Source organism: Stomoxys calcitrans, chromosome 4, assembly GCF_963082655.1.
Source record: "Stomoxys calcitrans chromosome 4, idStoCalc2.1, whole genome shotgun sequence".
Taxonomy (NCBI): Eukaryota; Metazoa; Arthropoda; class Insecta; order Diptera; family Muscidae; genus Stomoxys; species Stomoxys calcitrans.
Window position 1 is genome coordinate 57,934,066 of NC_081555.1, and position 20,859 is coordinate 57,954,924.

General features: G+C 39.4%; 1 protein-coding gene across 1 annotated transcript in view; it reads right to left on the minus strand.

Annotated features, from left to right (window-relative positions):
* LOC106087131 (dmX-like protein 2) overlaps positions 1–20,859 on the minus strand; it is a 552,769-nt gene that overhangs the window by 306,178 nt on the left and 225,732 nt on the right. Inside the window, exons 7-8 of the mRNA XM_059366477.1 lie at positions 9,710–11,812; positions 9,519–9,645 (exon numbers count right to left, since the gene is read on the minus strand). Coding sequence (XP_059222460.1) covers positions 9,519–9,645; positions 9,710–11,812 — 2,230 coding nt within the window. The remainder of the gene's footprint in view (positions 1–9,518; positions 9,646–9,709; positions 11,813–20,859) is intronic.

Sequence of the window (20,859 nt, forward strand, 5' to 3'; positions counted from 1 at the left end):
CTATGTGACCCCCCCGATCTCTCCCGTACGGCAATTTATGCAAAGACAGCACCCTAGCCCTACTATTGCTAGGCCAGTGTCGGGAAATGTATCGTTCCTGCAGTTAAACTGCAATGGACTGCGAGGCAAGATTGATGAGATTGTAGATTTTATGAGTCGGAAGAACATATCGGTCGCAGCGATCCAGGAGACAAAGCTGACTAACACCTGCAGCTTGCACAGTTGTCACGGCTACAATGTGCTACGTAAGGATCGCTCAAGGAATGGAAGTGGGGGATTGGCCTTCGTTATACACCATTCCGTGCAGTATAGACCTATCTCGCCTGCGCTTGACGCTAGTGACCCATACATGGAATGTATGGGGGTAGCAGTCAGGTCTGGTACTGCCGAGATAGAGATATACAACGTGTATATACCGCCGGTTGGCAGCTGTGTCCCGATTAATGGCCAGGCCTACAGCCCCGACATAAGTGGGTTGCTATCTGGCCATAGTCGTCTGGTTCTGGGGGATTTCAATGCACATCACTCGTCATGGCATTCTCCCCTAGGCAACGACCAGCGTGGCATAGCTTTGGCAGAGCAGATAGATAGCTCCACGTTTTGCACGGTGAATGAGGATGCCCCCACTAGGATTACGAGGAGGTGCAGCAGCTCGCCAGACATCTCAATCGCATCCCCTGATCTCCTGAGTGACGTATCCTGGCAAGCCGTCATCTCTTTGGGGTCAGACCACCTCCCCATAATCCTCACCATCGACCGACCACCCGACTTCATAACCTCTGAGCGCCGAACGTTCATCAACTACAAGAAGGCCAATTGGACTGGCTTCAGAGAGTATACCAATCGCCGCTTCAATGAACTGCCACCCCCCTCTGATGTGCTTGTGGCCGAGAGGAAATTCCGAGACATCATCAACGCAGCAGCCGCTCGCTTTATACCAGCCGGTCGAATACCGCAAGTGCGACCCAATTTCCTGGCGCAAGCAGTGGTACTCGCAGACGAGCGTGATGGGATTCGTGCTATGGACCCCGCTAACCCCAGAATCAGCGAGCTGAATCTGGAAATAAACAGGGTAGTCAACGAACATAAGCGGAATTTGTGGCTGGAACACTTGGAGCAATGTAACTTAGGCACCGGTGCAGGCAAATTGTGGGCCACTGTTAAGTCTCTCTCGAACCCCGGTAGACGGGACGACAGGACCTCAGTCACTTTTGGCGAGTTAACCGTGACTGATCCGAAGAGATGCGCTAGGTTGTTCAACCGTCAATTTATCGTGCATCCCGAGAGAGACAGGGCAAGGAGGAGAGCCATTCGCCGTATTCGTGGTCTCCGAGCCGATGAACAGCCATCACAATTTACCGTGGGCGAAGTTACGAATGTCATCCGTGGCGCCAAATCTTCCAAGGCGTTGGGCCCCGACGGAATCTCTACACTGATGCTGAAGAATCTGGATTTACCTGGAGTTGAGTATCTTACCACTGTCCTTAACCTGTCTTTGAACACTCTTATAGTTCCCGATGTCTGGAAAATGGGCAGAGTGATCCCGCTACTGAAGCCTGGTAAAGACCCGAGTTTGGGGGAGTCGTACAGACCGATCTCCCTTCTCTCACCAGTGGCTAAGACGCTTGAGGCATTACTCCTCCCGAGCCTCGTAGGAGAATTTCCATTCGCTGAGCATCAACATGGATTTCGGAGACTGCACAGCACAACAACAGCTTTGCATGCCATCACCACACACATTTGCCGTGGCTTCAATCAACCCAGGCCATGTGATAGGACGGTCCTCGTGGCATTGGACCTATCGAAGGCATTCGACACGGTCAGCCATGCCAAATTATTTGAGGACATCGCCAACACGTCCCTCCAGCCAGGCCTTAAACGTTGGGTCGCGAATTATCTGTGTGGCCGCCAGTCATTTGTGGAGTTTAGGGATAAGAAGTCAAAACACCGTAGAGTGAAACAGGGAGTTCCCCAAGGCGGGGTGATATCTCCGGCTCTGTTTAACCTCTACCTATCCTCCATCCCACCTCCTCCAGACGGCATAGAGATCGTATCATATGCGGACGATTGTACGATCTTGGCATCAGGCCCCCCACCCATTGATGACATCTGCGATAGGTTGAACGTCTACCTCAACGAGCTTGCCTCATATTTCGCTGCAAGAAATCTGAAGATATCCGCCACCAAATCTTCAGCCACACTGTTCACTACAAATACGCGTGAGGTGAATTCTGAGCTGACTGTGATGGTCGATGGAGAATTGATTCCGACCATCAAGTGTCCCAAAATACTTGGCGTCACATTTGACAGCTCCTACACTTTCTCCCCACATGCCACAGCAATCTGCAATAAAGTCAAAAGTAGAAACAAGGTCCTCAAGTCACTCGCTGGCAGCACTTGGGGTGCAGACAAAGAAACCTTGTTGACCACGTATAAAGCAATTGGCCGGTCTGTGGTAAGTTATGCAGCGCCAGTGTGGTCACGTCAGCTTTGTGACACGCAGTGGAATGATATTCAGATCTGTCAGAATGCCGCCCTCCGAACTGCGACGGGCTGCCTCCTTAGTTCTCATGTGGACCACCTCCACCAGGAGACAAAGATCCTACCAGTGCGAAGACATAACTACATGCTGTCTAAGCAATACCTTCTGGGCTGTTATCGCAGAAATCATCCAAATCATCATCTTGTGGATAGATACCCACCGCCCAGAAGCCTTAAGGTAGATCTACATGATCTAGAGCGTGAGGTCCAGCGCTACAAGAGAGAACCTCTAGATCAAGCGGCATATCAAGCGGGTCTGAACAACATTCATGCAGACACGGTAGCAGACGCGTTAACTGGCTACCGGGTGAATGTAGTCCTTGGAGAACGACCGCCACCCATTGCACCCGAAGAAATCGACCTCCCCCGGCAAACCAGAGTGATTCTGGCTCAATTACGTTCCGGCAGATGAAGCCGCCTCAATTCCCACAGAGCTAGGATTGATGCCGACGTGCAAGATGTATGTCCCGACTGTAACCAGGGACCGCACGATACACGTCACCTGTTTAACTGCCCAGCCAGACCCACTCGACTCAGACCCAGATCCCTGTGGACGCACCCCATCTTAGTTGCGGAGTTCCTGGGTCTTGACACTCAACAGAATCAAGCAGACGAAAGATAGTACACAATAAACTGCTACAACAACAACAACAACAACCAAAAACTTCGGACTTCTTAATCGTATACATCATTGCAAAATGTGTGTAATCATCCATACAACTAACGAAGTATCTTGCACCATTCTATGCAATTTTTTCGAAGGGTCCACACACATCAGAGTGGATCTTCTCCATTACTCTTTTCACTCCTACCCGTGTATGCATTAATTTTTCATAACTTCTTTAAACCACTAGCGCCGATGTGACCTAGTCTTCGGTGCCAAAGATCTCCATCATTTTTGTCGGAAGCCCTAGTGGTTGCCATCGTTAGATTTATCTTTAATTCGTAAAGATCGCCAGATAACTTTGCTGATGCTATATTTCAAGGCTCTATTACACGGTATGTAGGTGTCTTATGACAGGTCAAATTTATCATATGTAGAGTTGTACATGAGAGATAATTGGGCTTAGACCTGGTAAATTCACCCTAGACCAGATATTCACACTGCGCCAAATCCTGGAAAAGACGCGAGAAGGACAAATCAACACCTACCATATCTTTGTTGACTACAAAGCCGCTTTTGATACCCCTTTACGTTCAGAGGTATTTTAAGCCATGTCTGGCACCGCCTTAACCGAAACGAATGACACCAGCTCTGAGATAAAGCGAAGAACAATACTTGTAAACAGATGCTACTTTGGATTAAGTAAGCAGTTTAGAAACAAGGCCACCTCTCGACAAACGAAGATAACACTATACAAGACACTGATACTACCCGGGTTGTTATATGGTTCTAAGGCATGGTTGTTATATGGTTCTAAGGCAGAAGTTCGAGGCGCTTGTAACGCTATTCTAAGTTCTGCTAGTGAAACAAATGTTCTGCTATAGCCAATTAAAGTAAGTAAGTAAGAGTTGTACATGTCGTGTGATACAAATGAAACAAACATAAGAAAATCACTTATCAAAATAGCACATGTAATTTTTGGTTTGCGTGCTCTATTCCTTTTGGCAAAAACATAAAGAAATCAACTGTTTTTGTTGTTGTTGTTAAACTGCTTTCACAAATGTATGATTTATTTACCTTTCTCACATGTTTTAAAATTTTTACGCATAAAAAGTAAGATTTGCCCACATTTTTAGCATATGTCATACGAAAATAACAAAAATAGCAAAAATGATGAATCGTATGTTAATTGACAATTGTTACAAACATTTTACAATAAATCACATGTGAATACAAAAACTGATATGTCGTAAGACAACTACATGCCGTGTTATGGCGGCTTACCGTTCTTAATCATATTTGCTTTGTTTCCAACGAATTTGACGTCGATGCCGGCAGAAGTCAAATCTGGAACATATAGTACGTCCTTCATTACCAAGGGAAATACGTTACAACTGATACCATTGATTTCGGCATAATGTCTTGCAAACGGATTAATTATTCTTGGCAACATTAATTTCTACCGGTTCTTGCAAGTACTTGAGGTTTTTGAAGCACCATTTTTCGTTATGTTGAACTTTCGTAATTAAAGTTCAACATATACTTAAAAAGCGAACAAAATATTAATAAAATAGCTTCAAAGAGAATATAAACATTCAAATTGTTGGGCATCCATCGAAACATCGGCAGGCATCACCGACCGATCCGCTAAACTTGCATTTTTTTGATGAGAAATATTTCGAGGCAATATAGGTTGTGATGTTGACTTTGACTCTTTAGAAGACGGTTCAGCTATAGTTTGGCAATTAAAACTTTTGCAACTATGAACTATAATTTTACCATCATGTCGAAGGACAGGCATCATTGCATTTTCCAGATTAGCTTAGGTAAGAGTGGGAGTCCTTTACAGACACTCTTAGACGATTTTAAGTCCATTGTGATACCACAGCAGCGACAGACCAAGGCTTCTGGCGAATCGAACCCACGACCCCCGCACTGGTAATCCAAGCACGCTACCATCTCGGCTACCGAGCGGCCAACCAGCTTAGGTTAGGTTGAAAAGAGGGTGTAGATATTAATCCGCCCATGCCACTATGGACATACACCTAAGCCAGTAATCGGCTTGTTGTGCGCTCTAAATATAAAAAAGTAGCCTCGAAACAGAAAATTTAAGTTAGGAATTTCGTGCTACTTACAAGATCCTTAATTGTTTCCCATGCCAGTCCCCTAAGTTAGTTCATGTCTGGCATAGTATCCCCCCTCAAGGTTCATCTCAGGTATCCGATCGAAAACCTCTTTCCTTCCTTCCAGGTTTCCTATCGTCGCCTCGATTATACCACGATGGTATGAGCTGCTCCCATCATCATTCCATTCTCCCATCGCCTTAAGTCTCATAGCCGCAGTGGCTGCCCAACACTTAATCTGTATGTCAATGGGTCGGATATCTAGAAAAGTCTCCAGTGCCCTAGTGGGCGTGGACCTCATCGCTCCGCCTATGCCAAGACAACATGTGGTCTGAACATGTTGTATGGTCCTAACGTTGCACCTTTTCTTCATAGCAATCCACCAAACTACTGACCCGTAAGTAAGTATTGGTCTAATCACGCTCCTATAGAGTCAGTGGACTATCCTCGGATTCAGGCCCCATTTCGAGCCTACTGCCCGTCTACATAATGCCCAACATCTGTGAGCCTTCTCAAAATGCCCCTTAATGTGACACTTCCAATTCAGTTTCCTGTCCAAGATCACACCTAAGTATTTGACCTTGTCAGATATCAAAATCGCCTTATTGAGGAAACGTGGTGCGTTAAATTGACCCACCTTCGCCTTCCTCGTGAACAACAGGGATATTTCAGTCTTCTCTGGGTTAACATTGAGACCTCTGAGTCTGGAATTTTCCAGGTACTTTTGTATTTTCTTGCCACCAGCTATGTTGAAAGGAGTCCGTTCATCGACGATATGTTTTAACTCAGATGAGATGTACACTTTCTTGGACAAAGTTTTTTGAATGTTACATTGTTTGTTGTGTACAATTGAATTTAAAACCATTTTTGGTTGACACAAGTTCAAGGAAAGCGGTAGAATTTAACAGGTTAGAATTTTTATTCTTTACCTTGCTGGTCGACGTAAGTGGATTTGAAGCGGGTTTCTTGATATAAGTGCCTATTGGACTAACTATGTGAGCAAATGTTTATTTACTACTCAACTCTTTTTGACGCGGATTGGTAACGACTGGTTGTTGCGGTTCGCCAAATATGGTAAATCGATTAGGAGTTTGTTGGTGGATATTTTCATGATGTATTTTTACAAATGCTGTAGCCTCGTAGCGAGGCATTTCTCGACTTCTCAATTGCTTGCATCAACAAATCATCTACATTGATTTCGACTTCATTAGCCAGTTGATTCGACAATTTACTTGTAGCAGTAAATTCGCGAGCGATATCATAAGTACTTGATATGGCACTAACGGGAGCTTTAGTCGATGCCGTTTGGAAACTGTTCTGGGATGAAACATCTGAAACTGTTCTGGGATGAAACATCTGACATTTTGACAGGTGATGTTTGGAAACCGGCATCAGCAGTAATACTATTTTCCCACAAATAGGATAGTGCTGCAACATCATCAAGCATAGTGTAATCCGCAAATTTAGTCCGTATTTTATTTACGTCATTATTGTTATAATTTTTTTCGTCTATATCTGCACTTCGTTTTTTAGCTATTGCAAGAACTTCATCTTTATGGTCACTATTTAAATACTTGAAAAGTGTACTATATGGGTCTGATACTGTTTTATCGCACATCTTTTCCAAGGCTTCAAATGTGTCATTTATTTTTCGCACCGGGGAATTTTTCCGAGTGTCCTTGATTGAGTTTTTTTTTGCCAATAATATATTATCCAAGCTTTCTTCAGCATTTATAAATTATGTTCTATCGCTGGTATGTATTGATTAACTCATGTTGAACTTAACTTCTTTCGAAAATAAAAAGGTTTACTACATACCTTTTTCCAAATCAGTTTGTTTTCGTTTTTTATGAAAGTTTACTATATCTTGTTATTCCTTGCCAACATTTAAACTATAACGATTGGTAGAAGAAACACTTTATTATCCGTTTTTAGGAAAGGTCTCACATCACATCACATCAAAGAATCAAATAAATTCTAAAAATTGATTGATCCAGCAGCTACAAAATTCGTTTTTTTTTTTAAAATGGAAATGTTTTAGCTCTTTTGGGAACTTGTGAAAACTGACGAGGCAGTGCTTGGAGTGTTTGAGAGAAAGATTATTAAGCGCAAAAGTTGGAAGCGCTTGGAACGCTATTCTATGTTCGGCGAATGGTCAACGCCATGGCCAATAAAGTAAGTAATATAAGGGATCTCCTTGTGATACACCATTCCGTGCAGTATAGACTCTTCTCGCCTGCGCCTGGCGCTAGTGACGCCTACATGGAGTGCATGGGGACTACATTCAGGTCGGGTAATGCCGAGATAGAGCTATACAACTTGTATATATCGCCCGTTGGTAGCTGTGTCCCAATTAACGGCCAGGCTTACAAGCCCGACTTAAGTGGGTTACTATCTGGGCATTATCGTCTGGTTTTAAGAGACTTTAATGCGCATATTTCATGGCATTTTCCCCTATGGCGGAGCAAATTGAATGCTACTCGTTTTGCATGGTGAATGAGGATGCCGCCACTAGGATTACGAGGAGGTGTAGCAGCTCGACAGACATTTCCAGTACACCCTGATCTCCTGAGTGAAGTAACCTGACAAACCGTCATTTCTTTTGGATCAGAACACCTCCCCAAACTCAAGCCGCAGGCAGTGGTACACGCAGACGAGCGCGATGGGATTCGCTGCACGGACCCCACTAACACCAGAACCAGCGAGCTGAATCTAAAAATTATAAGGGTAGTCAACGAACATAAGCGGAATTTGTGGCTGGAACACTTGGAGCATGTAACTTAGGTACTGGTTTAGACAAGTTGTGGTCTACTGTTGTGCATCCCGAGAGTGGCAGGGCAAGGAAGAGAGCCATTCGCCGTATCCGTGGTCTCCGAGCCGAAGAGCAGCCATCACAATTTACCGTGGACAAGGTTACGAATGTCATTTGTGGCGCCAAGTCATCCAAGGCGTTGGGCCTCGATGGAATCTCTACATTGATGCTGAAGAATCTGGATCAACCTGGAGTCGAGTACCTTAAGACTGTCCTCATCCTGTCTTTGAACACTCTTATAGTACCTAATGTCTGGAAGGTGGGCAGAGTGATCCCGCTACCTGAAAAGGATCTGAGTAAGGGGGAGTCGTAGAGACCAATCTCCCTAAACTCACCATTAGCCAAGACGCTTGAGGAATTACTTCTCCCAAGCCTCGTTGGGGAATTTCCATTCGCCGAGCATCATGAATAACTCCTATGCATGCCACCACCGCATACGTTTGCCGTGGCTTCAATCAGCCCAGGCCATGTGATAGTACGGTCCTCGTGACACTCGACCTTTCGAAGACATTCGACACGGTCAGCAATGCCAAATTCTTTAACGACATCGCCAATACGACCCTCTAGCCAAGCCTGAAACGCTGGGTCGCGAATTATTTGTGTGGTCGCCAGTCTTTTGTGGAATTTAGGGATAAGAAATCGAAACACCGTAGTGTGAAACAGAGAGTTCCCCAAGGGGTGATATCTACGGCACTGTTTAACCTCTACCAATCCTCCATTCCACCGCCTCCAGACGGCATAGAAATCGTATCATATGCAGACCATTGCGGTGAATAGCTATCGGGTGAATGTGGTCCTCAATTATGATCCGGCAGATGCAGCCGTCTCAATTCCTACAGAACAAGGATTGATGCCAACGTACAGGATGTATGTCCCGAGTGTGACAGAGACCACACGACACACGTCACCTTTTCTATTGCTCAGCCAGACCCACTCATCTCGGACCTAGATCCCTCTGGACGCACCCCATCTTAGTCGCAGAGTTCCTGGAACTGGACACGCAACAGAATCAAACAGACGAAAGATAGAACACAACTCACTGATACAACAACAAAAACTTTCTTGTGTCTTGTCGATTCCGAACAAGTGGCGCAGTGCGACACCTCTTTGGGAAAAATTTCGACATGACATAGATATCACCGCAGAGGTTTATTATACTAATAATAAACCTCTATTTCTGTTTTGAATTGCATACTTTTTTTTTAAATCTACTTAAAGTTGAACGTTCAAAATGCTGCTATTGAATGAAACCGATAAAACAATGTTCTTTTTTATACCAATTTTTATTTTATGTGGGTTATGTTCTGTCACCGCTGCTGGCAAGTTCAGTTTCAATCCATAATCGACCCATTAGGCTTAGAATCTGTATTTTCACTGGACCGCACAGAGCATAGCTATCAATAAGTAACAGTGTGATCAATAATATTAATAAAATTACCTTTTAACCATTTCTTTCTCTTTGCAGCTCTCATCACTTTCGCCTCGAAATCGTGTTTTTCGTGTAATAGTATTTCATGTAGTGTAGGTTTCTCTGACAGGATGTAGGAAACTGAATTGTCCTTTTCCTATTGAAAAAAAGTTTTTTAAAGCATTTAGGTACATTAAAATTAAAAAGTTTTGCTAACCTACCTTCAGAATTTCTGATGTGTTGTTCAAATTCGAAGAATCAAATTTACAGTAATTGCATAATTGCTGAAGAGCTTCTACTTCCTTCTCCAGCCATATATAAAGTTGGTATCGTAATTGACCTCCATCGACTTCAAAGCCGGTGGCAAGGGTCGATAATTCTTCCATTAGAATTTTTAAACAGGCTACAAATTTTAGTTGTTGTGCCATTATATCTATTTTCGTAATTTTGTTGGCGGTGATTATGGCATCTTTTTTAACCTTTGCCGGTGGGATGTCTCCTTTTTCAAACATCTCACCGACGTTGTCTTGAGCCCCATCTTCATCTTCGTCCCATTCTATTTTAAATGGTTCGTCTTCCTTTTTCTGCAGGGCCAAGGGAGAACCCCAATCCAAGTCTGTTGCTGATGACATTAAAGCTTTATCTGCGGAAGTCTGATGTTCCCAATCAATTATACCACTCTTGATAAGTTCATTGTCAATACTGCTAGGTGAATCGATGTCTTCCGTGTCTGATGAATCGATTACTTTAGTGGGCAACTTATTTAAAACTTCCAATGCTAAAGCGGGACATCCCGCTTTGAAATGACCATGTGCTGTTGTAAAGTACAGTTGCCTTTCTATTGAGCTAATCGAATCCTCTATCTGAACCTGTTTGTCATTTGCATTTTTGGTGACATCTCCAGAGTAACTGAACCCAGACAACACAACATGTGATATTTTTTTCTCCTGAGCAGACAATGCAAGGTTTTGACGTACCAGTAGTGGGTGCGTTCTTAAGTATATATAAAAGTTAAAAACATTTGGATTTGTTGACTGACTTTCAGGCTTAAACATATCTTCCTCTTTAAAAGCAGCGTGACACTGGCCGACTCCCGAGAGCAATAAAGTGTTGAGACTTTCCTGGTGCCTTTTCATAATCCAATATGTCATTGAACGTAAAAATGGATCGGGGTGGGCTTTCTCTATGTTAAACTTCAGTGAATCATGATCGCTTCCCAAAACGTGTTCGGTTAGTAGTTTTCTATATGTGGAATTGGTATTAATGTCAATATCGCCTTCATATAGACGGGCTATTATGAGAGCCAACTGAAAATCGTCCAACTTTTGTATACATACTTCTATAGCATCATTTAATGAATTAGCTAGTAAGAAGAAAGCAACGGCATGGTCAAAGCGTTGCTTACCCAATAACACGAAAGCATTCTTCAATGCAGCTTTTCGCCATCTATCTTCGGAGAAATTGTTGGCGAAGAACTGCGTCATTTTCTCATCGCGCTTAGAACGGAAGAGTCCCCAAACGATTGACTTTTTTTTCATTGCCAAATAATATAAAGCTGCATCAAGGGGATCTTGTTTAAGTTGATAAGCACACTTAGCAAGCTTTTCTACACAGTGTCGCAAGATATTTATGTTACGAACCCAATATCCCACACCCAAATCTCTAAGTGTAGACCATTTCAGATCGCCCTTCTTATATGACGGAATCAAATTTAGCAGTTCCTCTTCACTTTCCGAATGAAAAGCCCATACAATATTCGATGTGCCAATTCCATGTTTTTGGAACTGTGTTCGCTGATTTAAGGGCAAACATCGTAGAAGATAAGAGTAGTGTTTCATTGCTAAGAGAAATCTCAGGCCGCAATCATCCAAGGACTCTGTTAAACCATTACCAGATGTGTCTTTTGTTGCCGACTTCCCTGACTCTGTAATGAACTTTTCAGAAAAATCTGTATTGCAAGTGGACACGGTGTCGGCCAACGCGAGCAGATGCATTTGGTCAAGTGAGGAGAGGCCAGGAAGATGAGTATGTGTAAGAAGTCGGGAAAGAATTTGACCTTGGCGTGGTCCAAAATGTGATATATTTTGCTTTTCTGGTATCGATAGGCGTCTATCTGTTCGTTTATAGTCATTCTCATTTTCCAGCAGATCATCCAAGCTATCATCCGCCGTATCCATTTCAAATAGTTGATCATAACCCTTGGAGTCCTCTGACAAAACGGGTCCTTGACATGACAATTCCTTATCCGCATTTAGGAGGACCCACAGAGGAAGTGGTGGTATTGATGTTATCTCAGCGTAATCCAACATCAGTTCTTCTGGAATCTAAATGTTAAAGATAAAAAGTAAAACATAATTTCTTAAACTTTTCCACAATAAATACATGGTTGGCTATGTAGCTCAACTTTCTAAATATGCAAAAATGCGATGATGAAACAAAGAAAATCAAAAACAGATTTTTTTAAAACTGATGAACATGACATTGTTAGAGTTCTCACTATCAAGGATAACAACAAAGATAACAAGAAAAGCTTCCAGAAGGCACGCATTGCCGCTCTGGTAGTCTTATTGCATTCCTTGAGCCCATTAAACTACCGCTTTCCCACGATGTGCTCCGTTAAAAAAATCTGTGGATCTCTTTCCCAATATTGCGAATCTCCCCGGTCATTCAGGGTTTTTCTTGGGCTGATTTTTTTTTCCGAAGAGGACAACCATCTTCGAAAGACCCCACCAGTGCTGTTGACATTTTCGTAAATGCCTTCTATGCTTGGACAATGTAAATTATCTTGCCCAAGTCTTCCTATGAGTAGTCTTCAGAATTTTGTCCATTTGGTTTTCAACTTATTCCGGAAGGATATCAGATTCGGCGCTGGCCGTGCTATTCTAAACCTAATGTAGCGATGATTAGAGAAAGAGTGTTCATCTAATACCTCCTCCCTAATCCTATTTAGAAAGATAGCGGTGTTACCAATATGAAGTGTTATTAGGTCGTTGGTATTCAAGAACTCTGCCAGGGCTTGGCCCCGCTTATTAGTATTGGTACTACCCCACGAAATGTGGTGAGAGTTCGCATCGCACTCTATTAGTACCACACTTTTCTCCACTGTCCCCCTGTCTCATCGCAGTTACAGCCGACATTGACAACACTGGGGATAATACATAATTTAAATTTTTATGAGTACCAGAGTTAGCATACAATATTTGCTAGTTCATATGATTCAGTCCAGAAACTTTGTTCCGAGTCACATATGGCTCCTGAATTAAGGCAATATGGATCTTGCCCTTGCTGATTTTCTCCATCAGAGCGTGAGTAATTGTCTCGCTCATGGAAGTTTATCTGGACGACCTCAATCATTGCTCTTCCATTAGATGGACATCTTGAGAATGGGTGATGGTCTCATCGTCTGCTCCCTGTTCTTTACGCTGCATTGTTTCAAGTCACTGCACTGCATGATGTTTTAATATTAGGATATTGGCCTTTCCTAGTCTTCCGGATCTTGAGAAAGTCGGTAATGGTTCTATCATTCTATCCTTGTTCTTAGGCTGTATTGAGTCTACCGTCCCCGCACTGTCTGATGTTCCAATATTAGGATCTTTGCCTATATTAGTCTTCCAAATCTTGAGTAATTGGGCTTCTTGGGAGTAAGATATAGTCTCATCTTTGTTCCATTAGGCTGCATTGAGTTCTCTGTCATTGCAATGCCTGATATTTCAGCATTAGGATCTTTATCCATCGTTGTTGATGGTTCCGTCGTCGGATCCCTGTTCGTTAGGCTGTGTTGGATATCTCGCCCCTTGACTGCCTGAGGTTTAGTATAAGGATCTTTGCTCATCCTCGTCTTCCAAATATTGAGAGTGTCGGTGATAATATCATCGTCGGCGCCTGTCCGTTAGGATTTATTGAATATCCAGCCACTGCATCGCCTAATGGCTCAATATGAGGATATTTGCCTATATTTGTCTTTCCAATCTTGAAAAAGAAGGTCATGGCCATGGTAGTACGCCATGCCTTTAGTCTTAGCTTTAGTCTTAGCCAAAATTGGTCTGGTCTTCACAGAGTACTTGAAAGCGCGAAGCTTTTTTTCTTCTTCACCATTTTAGCAGTATTATGCACCAATCGAAATTAGAATTCTGTTAGCAAAGACATTTCTAAGACATTTCTAGTCTTAGCCAAAATTGGTCTGGTCTTCCCAGAGTACTTGAAAGCGCGAAGCTTTTTTTCTTCTTCACCAAATTAGAATTCTGTTAGCAAAGACATTTCTAGTCTTAGCCAAAATTGGTCTGGTCTTTCCAGAGTACTTGAAAGCGCGAAGGTTTTTTTCTTCTTCACCATTTTAGCAGTATTATGCACCAATCGAAATTAGAATTCTGTTAGCAAAGACATTTCTAACTCCTTGTCTGATCTGACATTTCTAACTCCTTGTCTGATCTATTAGCAAAGACATTTCTAACTCCTTGTCTGATCTATGGGTGTGAACTTTTTACAAATTGCGATTCACTAAGCCAACGGAAATTAAATATAGTATACAACAGCATTATTTTGAATGTCCATGGTATAAGAATGTCTCAAGATGTTTCTCACTTGACTTAGATTGTCGAAGCTTCAGCCGTAAAGGGAAGTATTACGTCTGTAGCTTCGACAATCTACTTAGAACTAGATCTCTACTATTCTTACATAAAATCATTTGGAACCAAACACCTAAATATCTCTATGACAAATTAATATTTTCCCGATCTAGAAGGGGTAGAAAACTTGTCCCTTTTAGCAGAAGTAGTCTAGAATCTGAATGACAGTTTTATATGAGTACTCTTCCTCACAATATCCAAAATATCAGCAACACGTCAATTTTTAAAAAAAGACTTTCCATTTTTCTTCGATATTATCTGATTAAAAATTTTACATTTTTCTTTTAAACAATCATTATTTTCTAACCTATTCTAAAGTTTATTTTAACTATTTCACATAATTCTAAAGTTCATTTTAATTATTTTTTATAATGATATTCGAAAATGTTTACTCTTTTCAATATTGTTTTATTATTTGTTAAGAAGGATATATGACTGTTCTTACAAGACTGCACTATAACTATAAAATTTAATCTTGTTGTGTTTTCGGGAGATATGATTCTTTTTCCAGGTTCCTTAGAAGTGCTTGGAATGTCAGTTCTATCCCTTCCAGCATCCTGCACTTTCGCCCGATTGCGTTGCCGGTACATACTCCTCCGTCTCCTTCGTCGTGCCCGGATCGCTTTCCCGGTCTGCTTGTGAGCTTAGCATAAAATTGGTCTACAATAAGTTTTCTATTCTTTACATTAGCTTACTTAATTCAGCTTACATAAATTTTCAATATATATTTCATTGTACATTTCAAATATTTTATTAACTTGGACCAGTCATATTCATATTGGCCACCTAGGATTGCTATTAATTATAAAAAAATTTTTTTGAGAAAACATGCAAATCTGAACTCTTCCAATAAAATGTTGTAAAGTTTCATATTACATACATATTACATAATTTGTCCTGCTCCTCTATACCTATTATAATTGAGTTCGATTAAACCAGCTCGAGCTTTGAATATCCATGTAATTCTGTCTGTGTTTATGTGGTCTAATAGGTAGAATTCTTATTTAGTATGATCCAGAGATTTATACAATTTTGTTGAATTTGGTTTTTGTTGAAGTCTCCCAATAAAAAACAGACTGTTTAATATTGAAAAATGAATTTGAATAGAATGTGTTCCATTTTAATTCTGTAGGTTTAGTTGTTGGAAATAGGACTTGAAGTTCGGTTGCTAGTTCTTTCAGCTCTTTTGCCCAAAAAAGTTCTCTGTGAAGAAGGATTTTTAAAAGTTTGCAAGGTAAATGATCATTGTTGTAGCGAAATAGAGCTTTGCTAATATATTTCGTGGCAATCTTCAGCATTCGTTTCTAGCATTAAGGCATAACGATGTGTTCCACACATGTTGGTAATTTTAAATTTTTTTTCATTGCAGTTTTCTAGTTGCATCTTAAAACTAAATTTTGATGTGAATATGACACTCAAGTATTTAAACTCATTTGCTATTTTAACTTCCGCCATTCCTGAAGACCAATATTTCGTATTTACTCAGATTTACCTCAAAATTCCACATTGTACAATACGACTCCAACAGATGTGTCATTTTCTGTGGTACCGAAAGGTTATCGGCTAGCATGATATTGCCATCCGCATGTCAATGTTAATTCCTCCTCCAAGAAAATTATGAAGGTCATTAAAGTGCAATGAAAAATCAACGGTGACACGAAGCAACCTTGCTTTAGTTTCAAAATATTCGGACATCTTTTTCACAGTCCAAATAGCAAGCGCTCTGAGTTTTAGAGAACATAGTTTCAATGAGTTGAACTATAAAATTTTATGAGATAATCCTTTTGGATGAGATGCATTTTAATATATTTTCGATATTTAATTATTTCTGGGATTTTATTTTGTGTTGTTTAATATTTTGATTTTATGATTTGATTTATTTCCCACTCTTGTCTTTGTATCTTTATGTTTCCCACTGATTTGCTGAGTTCATCTTAAGAGCAACAATAACAACAATGCCTATACATGGTGCAGGCTTTTGCGTGGTATTAATCCTCATCGTTCGTTTGCATATGAAGGGTGTAAAACAATAATTTTGTTCTATGCATTTTTGTCAGTTTTGTATGTACATATTAATAATTGTGACTCTTCTACCTTTATATTCTTATAGTCTTCGTTTTGTCAGTTTCTTTTGTCGCTCTATTTTATCCTTTGATTGTTTCGATTCAATTCAGTTCCCTTTATACTTATGTTCTTCTGAGAAGTAATTGATGTCATATGTTAGTTAGTTGAAAAAAAATTTAAATATTTAAAAAAAAATTAAATATTTAAAAAAAAAAAATTTAATTGCATTTTCAAATCGAAATGTTTTTATTTTCGGAGCAAAAAACTTACTGTACAAACAAATCCTATTGAATATAGTTTTTGTGTTAAAGCATTTATCGATACATTATCAAAAGCAGCTGGAAATTAATAAAAAATGCATAGATTTTCTCCTTCTCTGCTTCGATAAATGAGGCCCCCAACTTTTATACATGAAATAAAAAGTACTATAATTGGGGCTTTAATTCGTTTTTTGGGTATTTATTTCATTGAAAAAATTATGGCTTTATTTCATATGAAATAAAACCCCAAATTTGGAAATGAAAATAGCTCCAAACCTATTTTTTTTGGCTTTTTTCGTTTTGCTAAAATTTAAAAAAAAAAGGAAAAAACAGTTAATTTCGAAAGAAAAAAGAATGCTTTTTTAAATATTTCATTAAAGTTATGTTAAAAGCATGGCTATATTAAAAACAATAATAATTAAACACAATTGGGCACAAAGGAAAAATGCTCTCAAAAATTGTATGCGTGGTTTTGTGGAAACTTTCGACAATCTCTATTTAATTATTGTTATCCTAAAGTTGTCATTATTTTATTCATAGATTACAAAATAGATTAAAATATAGAATAAAAAATAAGAGCAGGTGATGAATTAGAGGAAAAGTAGGAAGAATAAGAAGAAAAGAAGGAGGTATGGAAAAGTTTACAAAAGCAAAATGACATGTTTATACGAGTTAAAAGTGTTTCTAAATAATGTTTTTCTTCTCCTTTTAAACTGTTTTCTCTTACTAAAGTAATTTTTTATTTTAATTCATCATTTGCTCTCATAAACATTTCAAAATCTTCATTTACGCTTTCAAGTTTCAAAGGAATGAACATAGAAAGAATTAATTAGGTGAAGTAGGCAAACAAAATTCTCATAATCGCACGCGCAATTTCGAGAATTCTTTTTTCTTTTTTTTTAAATAGACCAAAATTCAAATGTTTATTCAAAGTTGCAATTTGTTAAAACTTCGAAAGCCTTATCCTCTTTTGGACTTTCTCCTGTAATTTGTTTTCTTGAATTTTTACTTCTATTTATATTTTGTTGTTAACGGAAAAATATTTGAAGAAGCGGAACTTTTTCTGAAAACTGGACAATTTTTATATTTGTTTGTTTATTATTGTGCTTGTCAAAAATTGACAATTACGAAATCCCTATTTAAACTATTTAATATATATTTCCTTTTAATTTATTTAGTAGAATTTTCTTCATACAACTGAGACCTGTACTTTGTTCACAAAATACCATAGAACAAGTAAAAGCGTGCTAAGTTCGGCCGGGCCGAATCTTATATACCCTCCACCATGGATCGCATTTGTCGAGTTCTTTTCCCGGCATCTCTTCTTAGGCAAAACAGGATATAATAAAAGATTTGCTCTGCTATTAGAGCGATAACAAGATATGGTCCGGTTTGGACCACAATTAAATTATATGTTGGAGACCTGTGTAAAATGTCAGCCAATTCGAATAAGAATTGCGCTCTTTGTGAGCTCAAAAAGCAAAATAGAGAGATCGATTTATATGGGAGCTGTATCGGGCCATGGACCGATTAAGACCATAATAAACACGTATGTTGATGGTCATGAAAGAATCCGTCGTACAAAATTTCAGGCAAATCGGATAATAATTGCGACCTCTAGAGGCTCAAGAAGTCAAGATCCAAGATCGGTTTATATGGCAGCTATGTCAGGTTATGAACCGACTTGTATTTTATTTGACATAGTGGTTGAAAGTAATAATAAAAAACGTCTTGCGAAATTTCAGCCAAATCGGATAGGAATTGCGCCCTCTAGAAGCTCAAGAAGTCAAGTCCCCAGAGCTGTTTATATGATGGCTATATCAGGTTATGAACTGATTTGAACCATACTTTGCACAGTTGTTGGATATCATAACAAAATACTACGTGTCAAAATTCATTCAAATCGGATAGGAATTGCGCCCTCTAGAGGCTCAAGAAGTCAAGACCCAAGATCGGTTTATATGGCAGCTATATCAAAACATGGACCGATTTGAACCATACTTGGCACAGTTGTTGGATATAATATCGAAACACGTCGTGCTAAATATGGTATATGGCAGCTATATCAAAACATGGACCGATATGGCCCATTTACAATACCAACCGACCTACACTTATAAGAAGTATTTGTGCAAAATTTCAAGCGGCTAGCTTTACTCCTTCGGAAGTTAGCGTGCTTTCGACAGACAGACGGACGGACGGACAGACGGACGACATAAAATTTCACGACGATCAAGAATATATATATACGTTATGGGGTCTCAGACGAATATTTCGAGTAGTTACAATCAGAATGACGAAATTAGTATACCCCCCATCTTATGGTGGAGGGTATAAAAACAGACGGGCATGGCTAAAGCGAATCGGAAAACGATTTTGAGTCGATCGATATACTTATCAATGAGTCTAGCAATCTTTCTTCTGGGTGCTACAAACAAGTAGGGTATAAAAATGGAATGACAGCCGTGTAAAAACTTCTCTCCCAAGAGGTGTCACACTGCTGCTCGCCGTTCGGGCTCGGCTATAAAAAGGAGGCGCCTCATTATTGAGCTCAAACTTGAATAAGACAGCACTCATTGAAATGTGAGAAGTTTGCCCCTGTTCCTTAATGGAATGTTCATTGACAAATTTGCATTTGCAATGGTGTTGCCTACAGAGAGTGCAAAAATGTTACATATCATACACCGTGCCAAGTCATTTCATTAGCACCTACACCATATAGCGGTGTGCACTGAACATCATGTAAATTCGTGAATGCCTAAATTTGGATAAACTTCACGCGTAATATATGTTAAAAAATGAACACAGGTATTCACAAAACTAAATGCAGCTTCATTTGGCATTTATTTAAAGAAAAAATGTTATTTGGAATTTGAAACACATTTCCAATTTTATTTTTTTACTTTTCAAGTTCCGAATATGAACATTAGGGTAATGACTTTTTTACAATCTTATATCCCTGAACCATATGTTGATGAGTTTTTTTAGACTAGAGAAAATCTTAAATATAAGGCGTTTCGATAAAAAATCTCACGCACAAGACGATTAAAAACAATTCACAAAAAATTCATTTCAAAGCGGTTTGTGCGCGACCTTTTTCAATATTTAAATGGAATAAATGTTATTTCAGTAGTAATAGTAGTATCCTTGGTTTATAATAATAAAAGTGCATTTCAAATCCTTATAATGTAAGACTTAAAATTTAAAAGTTGTATTTCGATTATTAAATATAGAGAGATTTTACGGCTATGACATAAAGTCGTCAGCCGGACCAACATATAACAATATGGCAATTCATTCTGTGGTAATTAATTGTCTACAATGTATCACTGCTTTGACGTACGCTACCATATTCTTCCAGTCAAGATATTCTCCTCCATCTAGTATTTTTAGAATTTAATTTTCAAATAATTGCAGTTTTTCGAAAAATGCAATATCGTTGACCGATTCACCCGCTGCACTAACAAAAGTATAATTGCTCTCCTCATCTCCACTGGTTTGTCCATTAAGTACAATTAAATTATTTTCATTGCAAAATTCCATATATGTTCGGCTATTTTTGTTTATAACTTTGTCCATAGATTTGAGTCTGCTTGTTCCTGCAAGGAAATCCTTATATAATGGTACAATTTCCTGTTGAAGTGCCCCAATTCTGACATTGACGTCGCTATAAGGATTAAGTTCTCCTGATTGATCGTTTCCAATAATTGTTTCACGTTCTAGAAGTCCTGGTCCCAGTTCACGTATCTCAATTTTAGTTTTTAGCGTAATACAAATTTTAGTTTTTAGCGTAGTTAAATATACTGTTGGTAATCCATTTCTTGTTCCGAATTTATTCCGCATAGATTTTTCTCGTAAATTCTATTTTACTCCAACCTGATACCTCCCATTGCTCTTTCAAAGCGGCTTATTCTTTCTGCATGAATCCATTGGATATCGTACCCTGGAAAGTATTTCACTGCCTTCGTTGTATGTTATTTTTCCAAGTGAGTTTGTGAATTTCAAGTAATACTTTTATATCAAAGTTACATAAATACGCAAAAAGTAAGGGAATAAATATTTTTTTGATAATCCATTTATGTTGTAGGAAATAATTTTAAAGATTATATTTTACTTTTGCCTTATTGGCGTCTTTTTGCCTAGTTTTTTGAATGAATCTTTTCAAAAATGTTTTTAAAAAAAGTGGTTTCCAAAACTCTTTCTGCATCAACTCTACCAAACATTAGCCGGTTTCCACTTTCCCGGTAAACCATTTATCTTTTATTCTCATTCGGTCATCTCTTACTAAAAGTTTAAACCTTTTGGATTCTTTTAAAATATCTTTGCGAATCATAAGCATAGCAATTTTATTCTTTTGACGACGAGGATTTAGGTCTTTTTCGATTGAAATTGATGTTCCAGCAAGATTTTTATTGTTTCTAA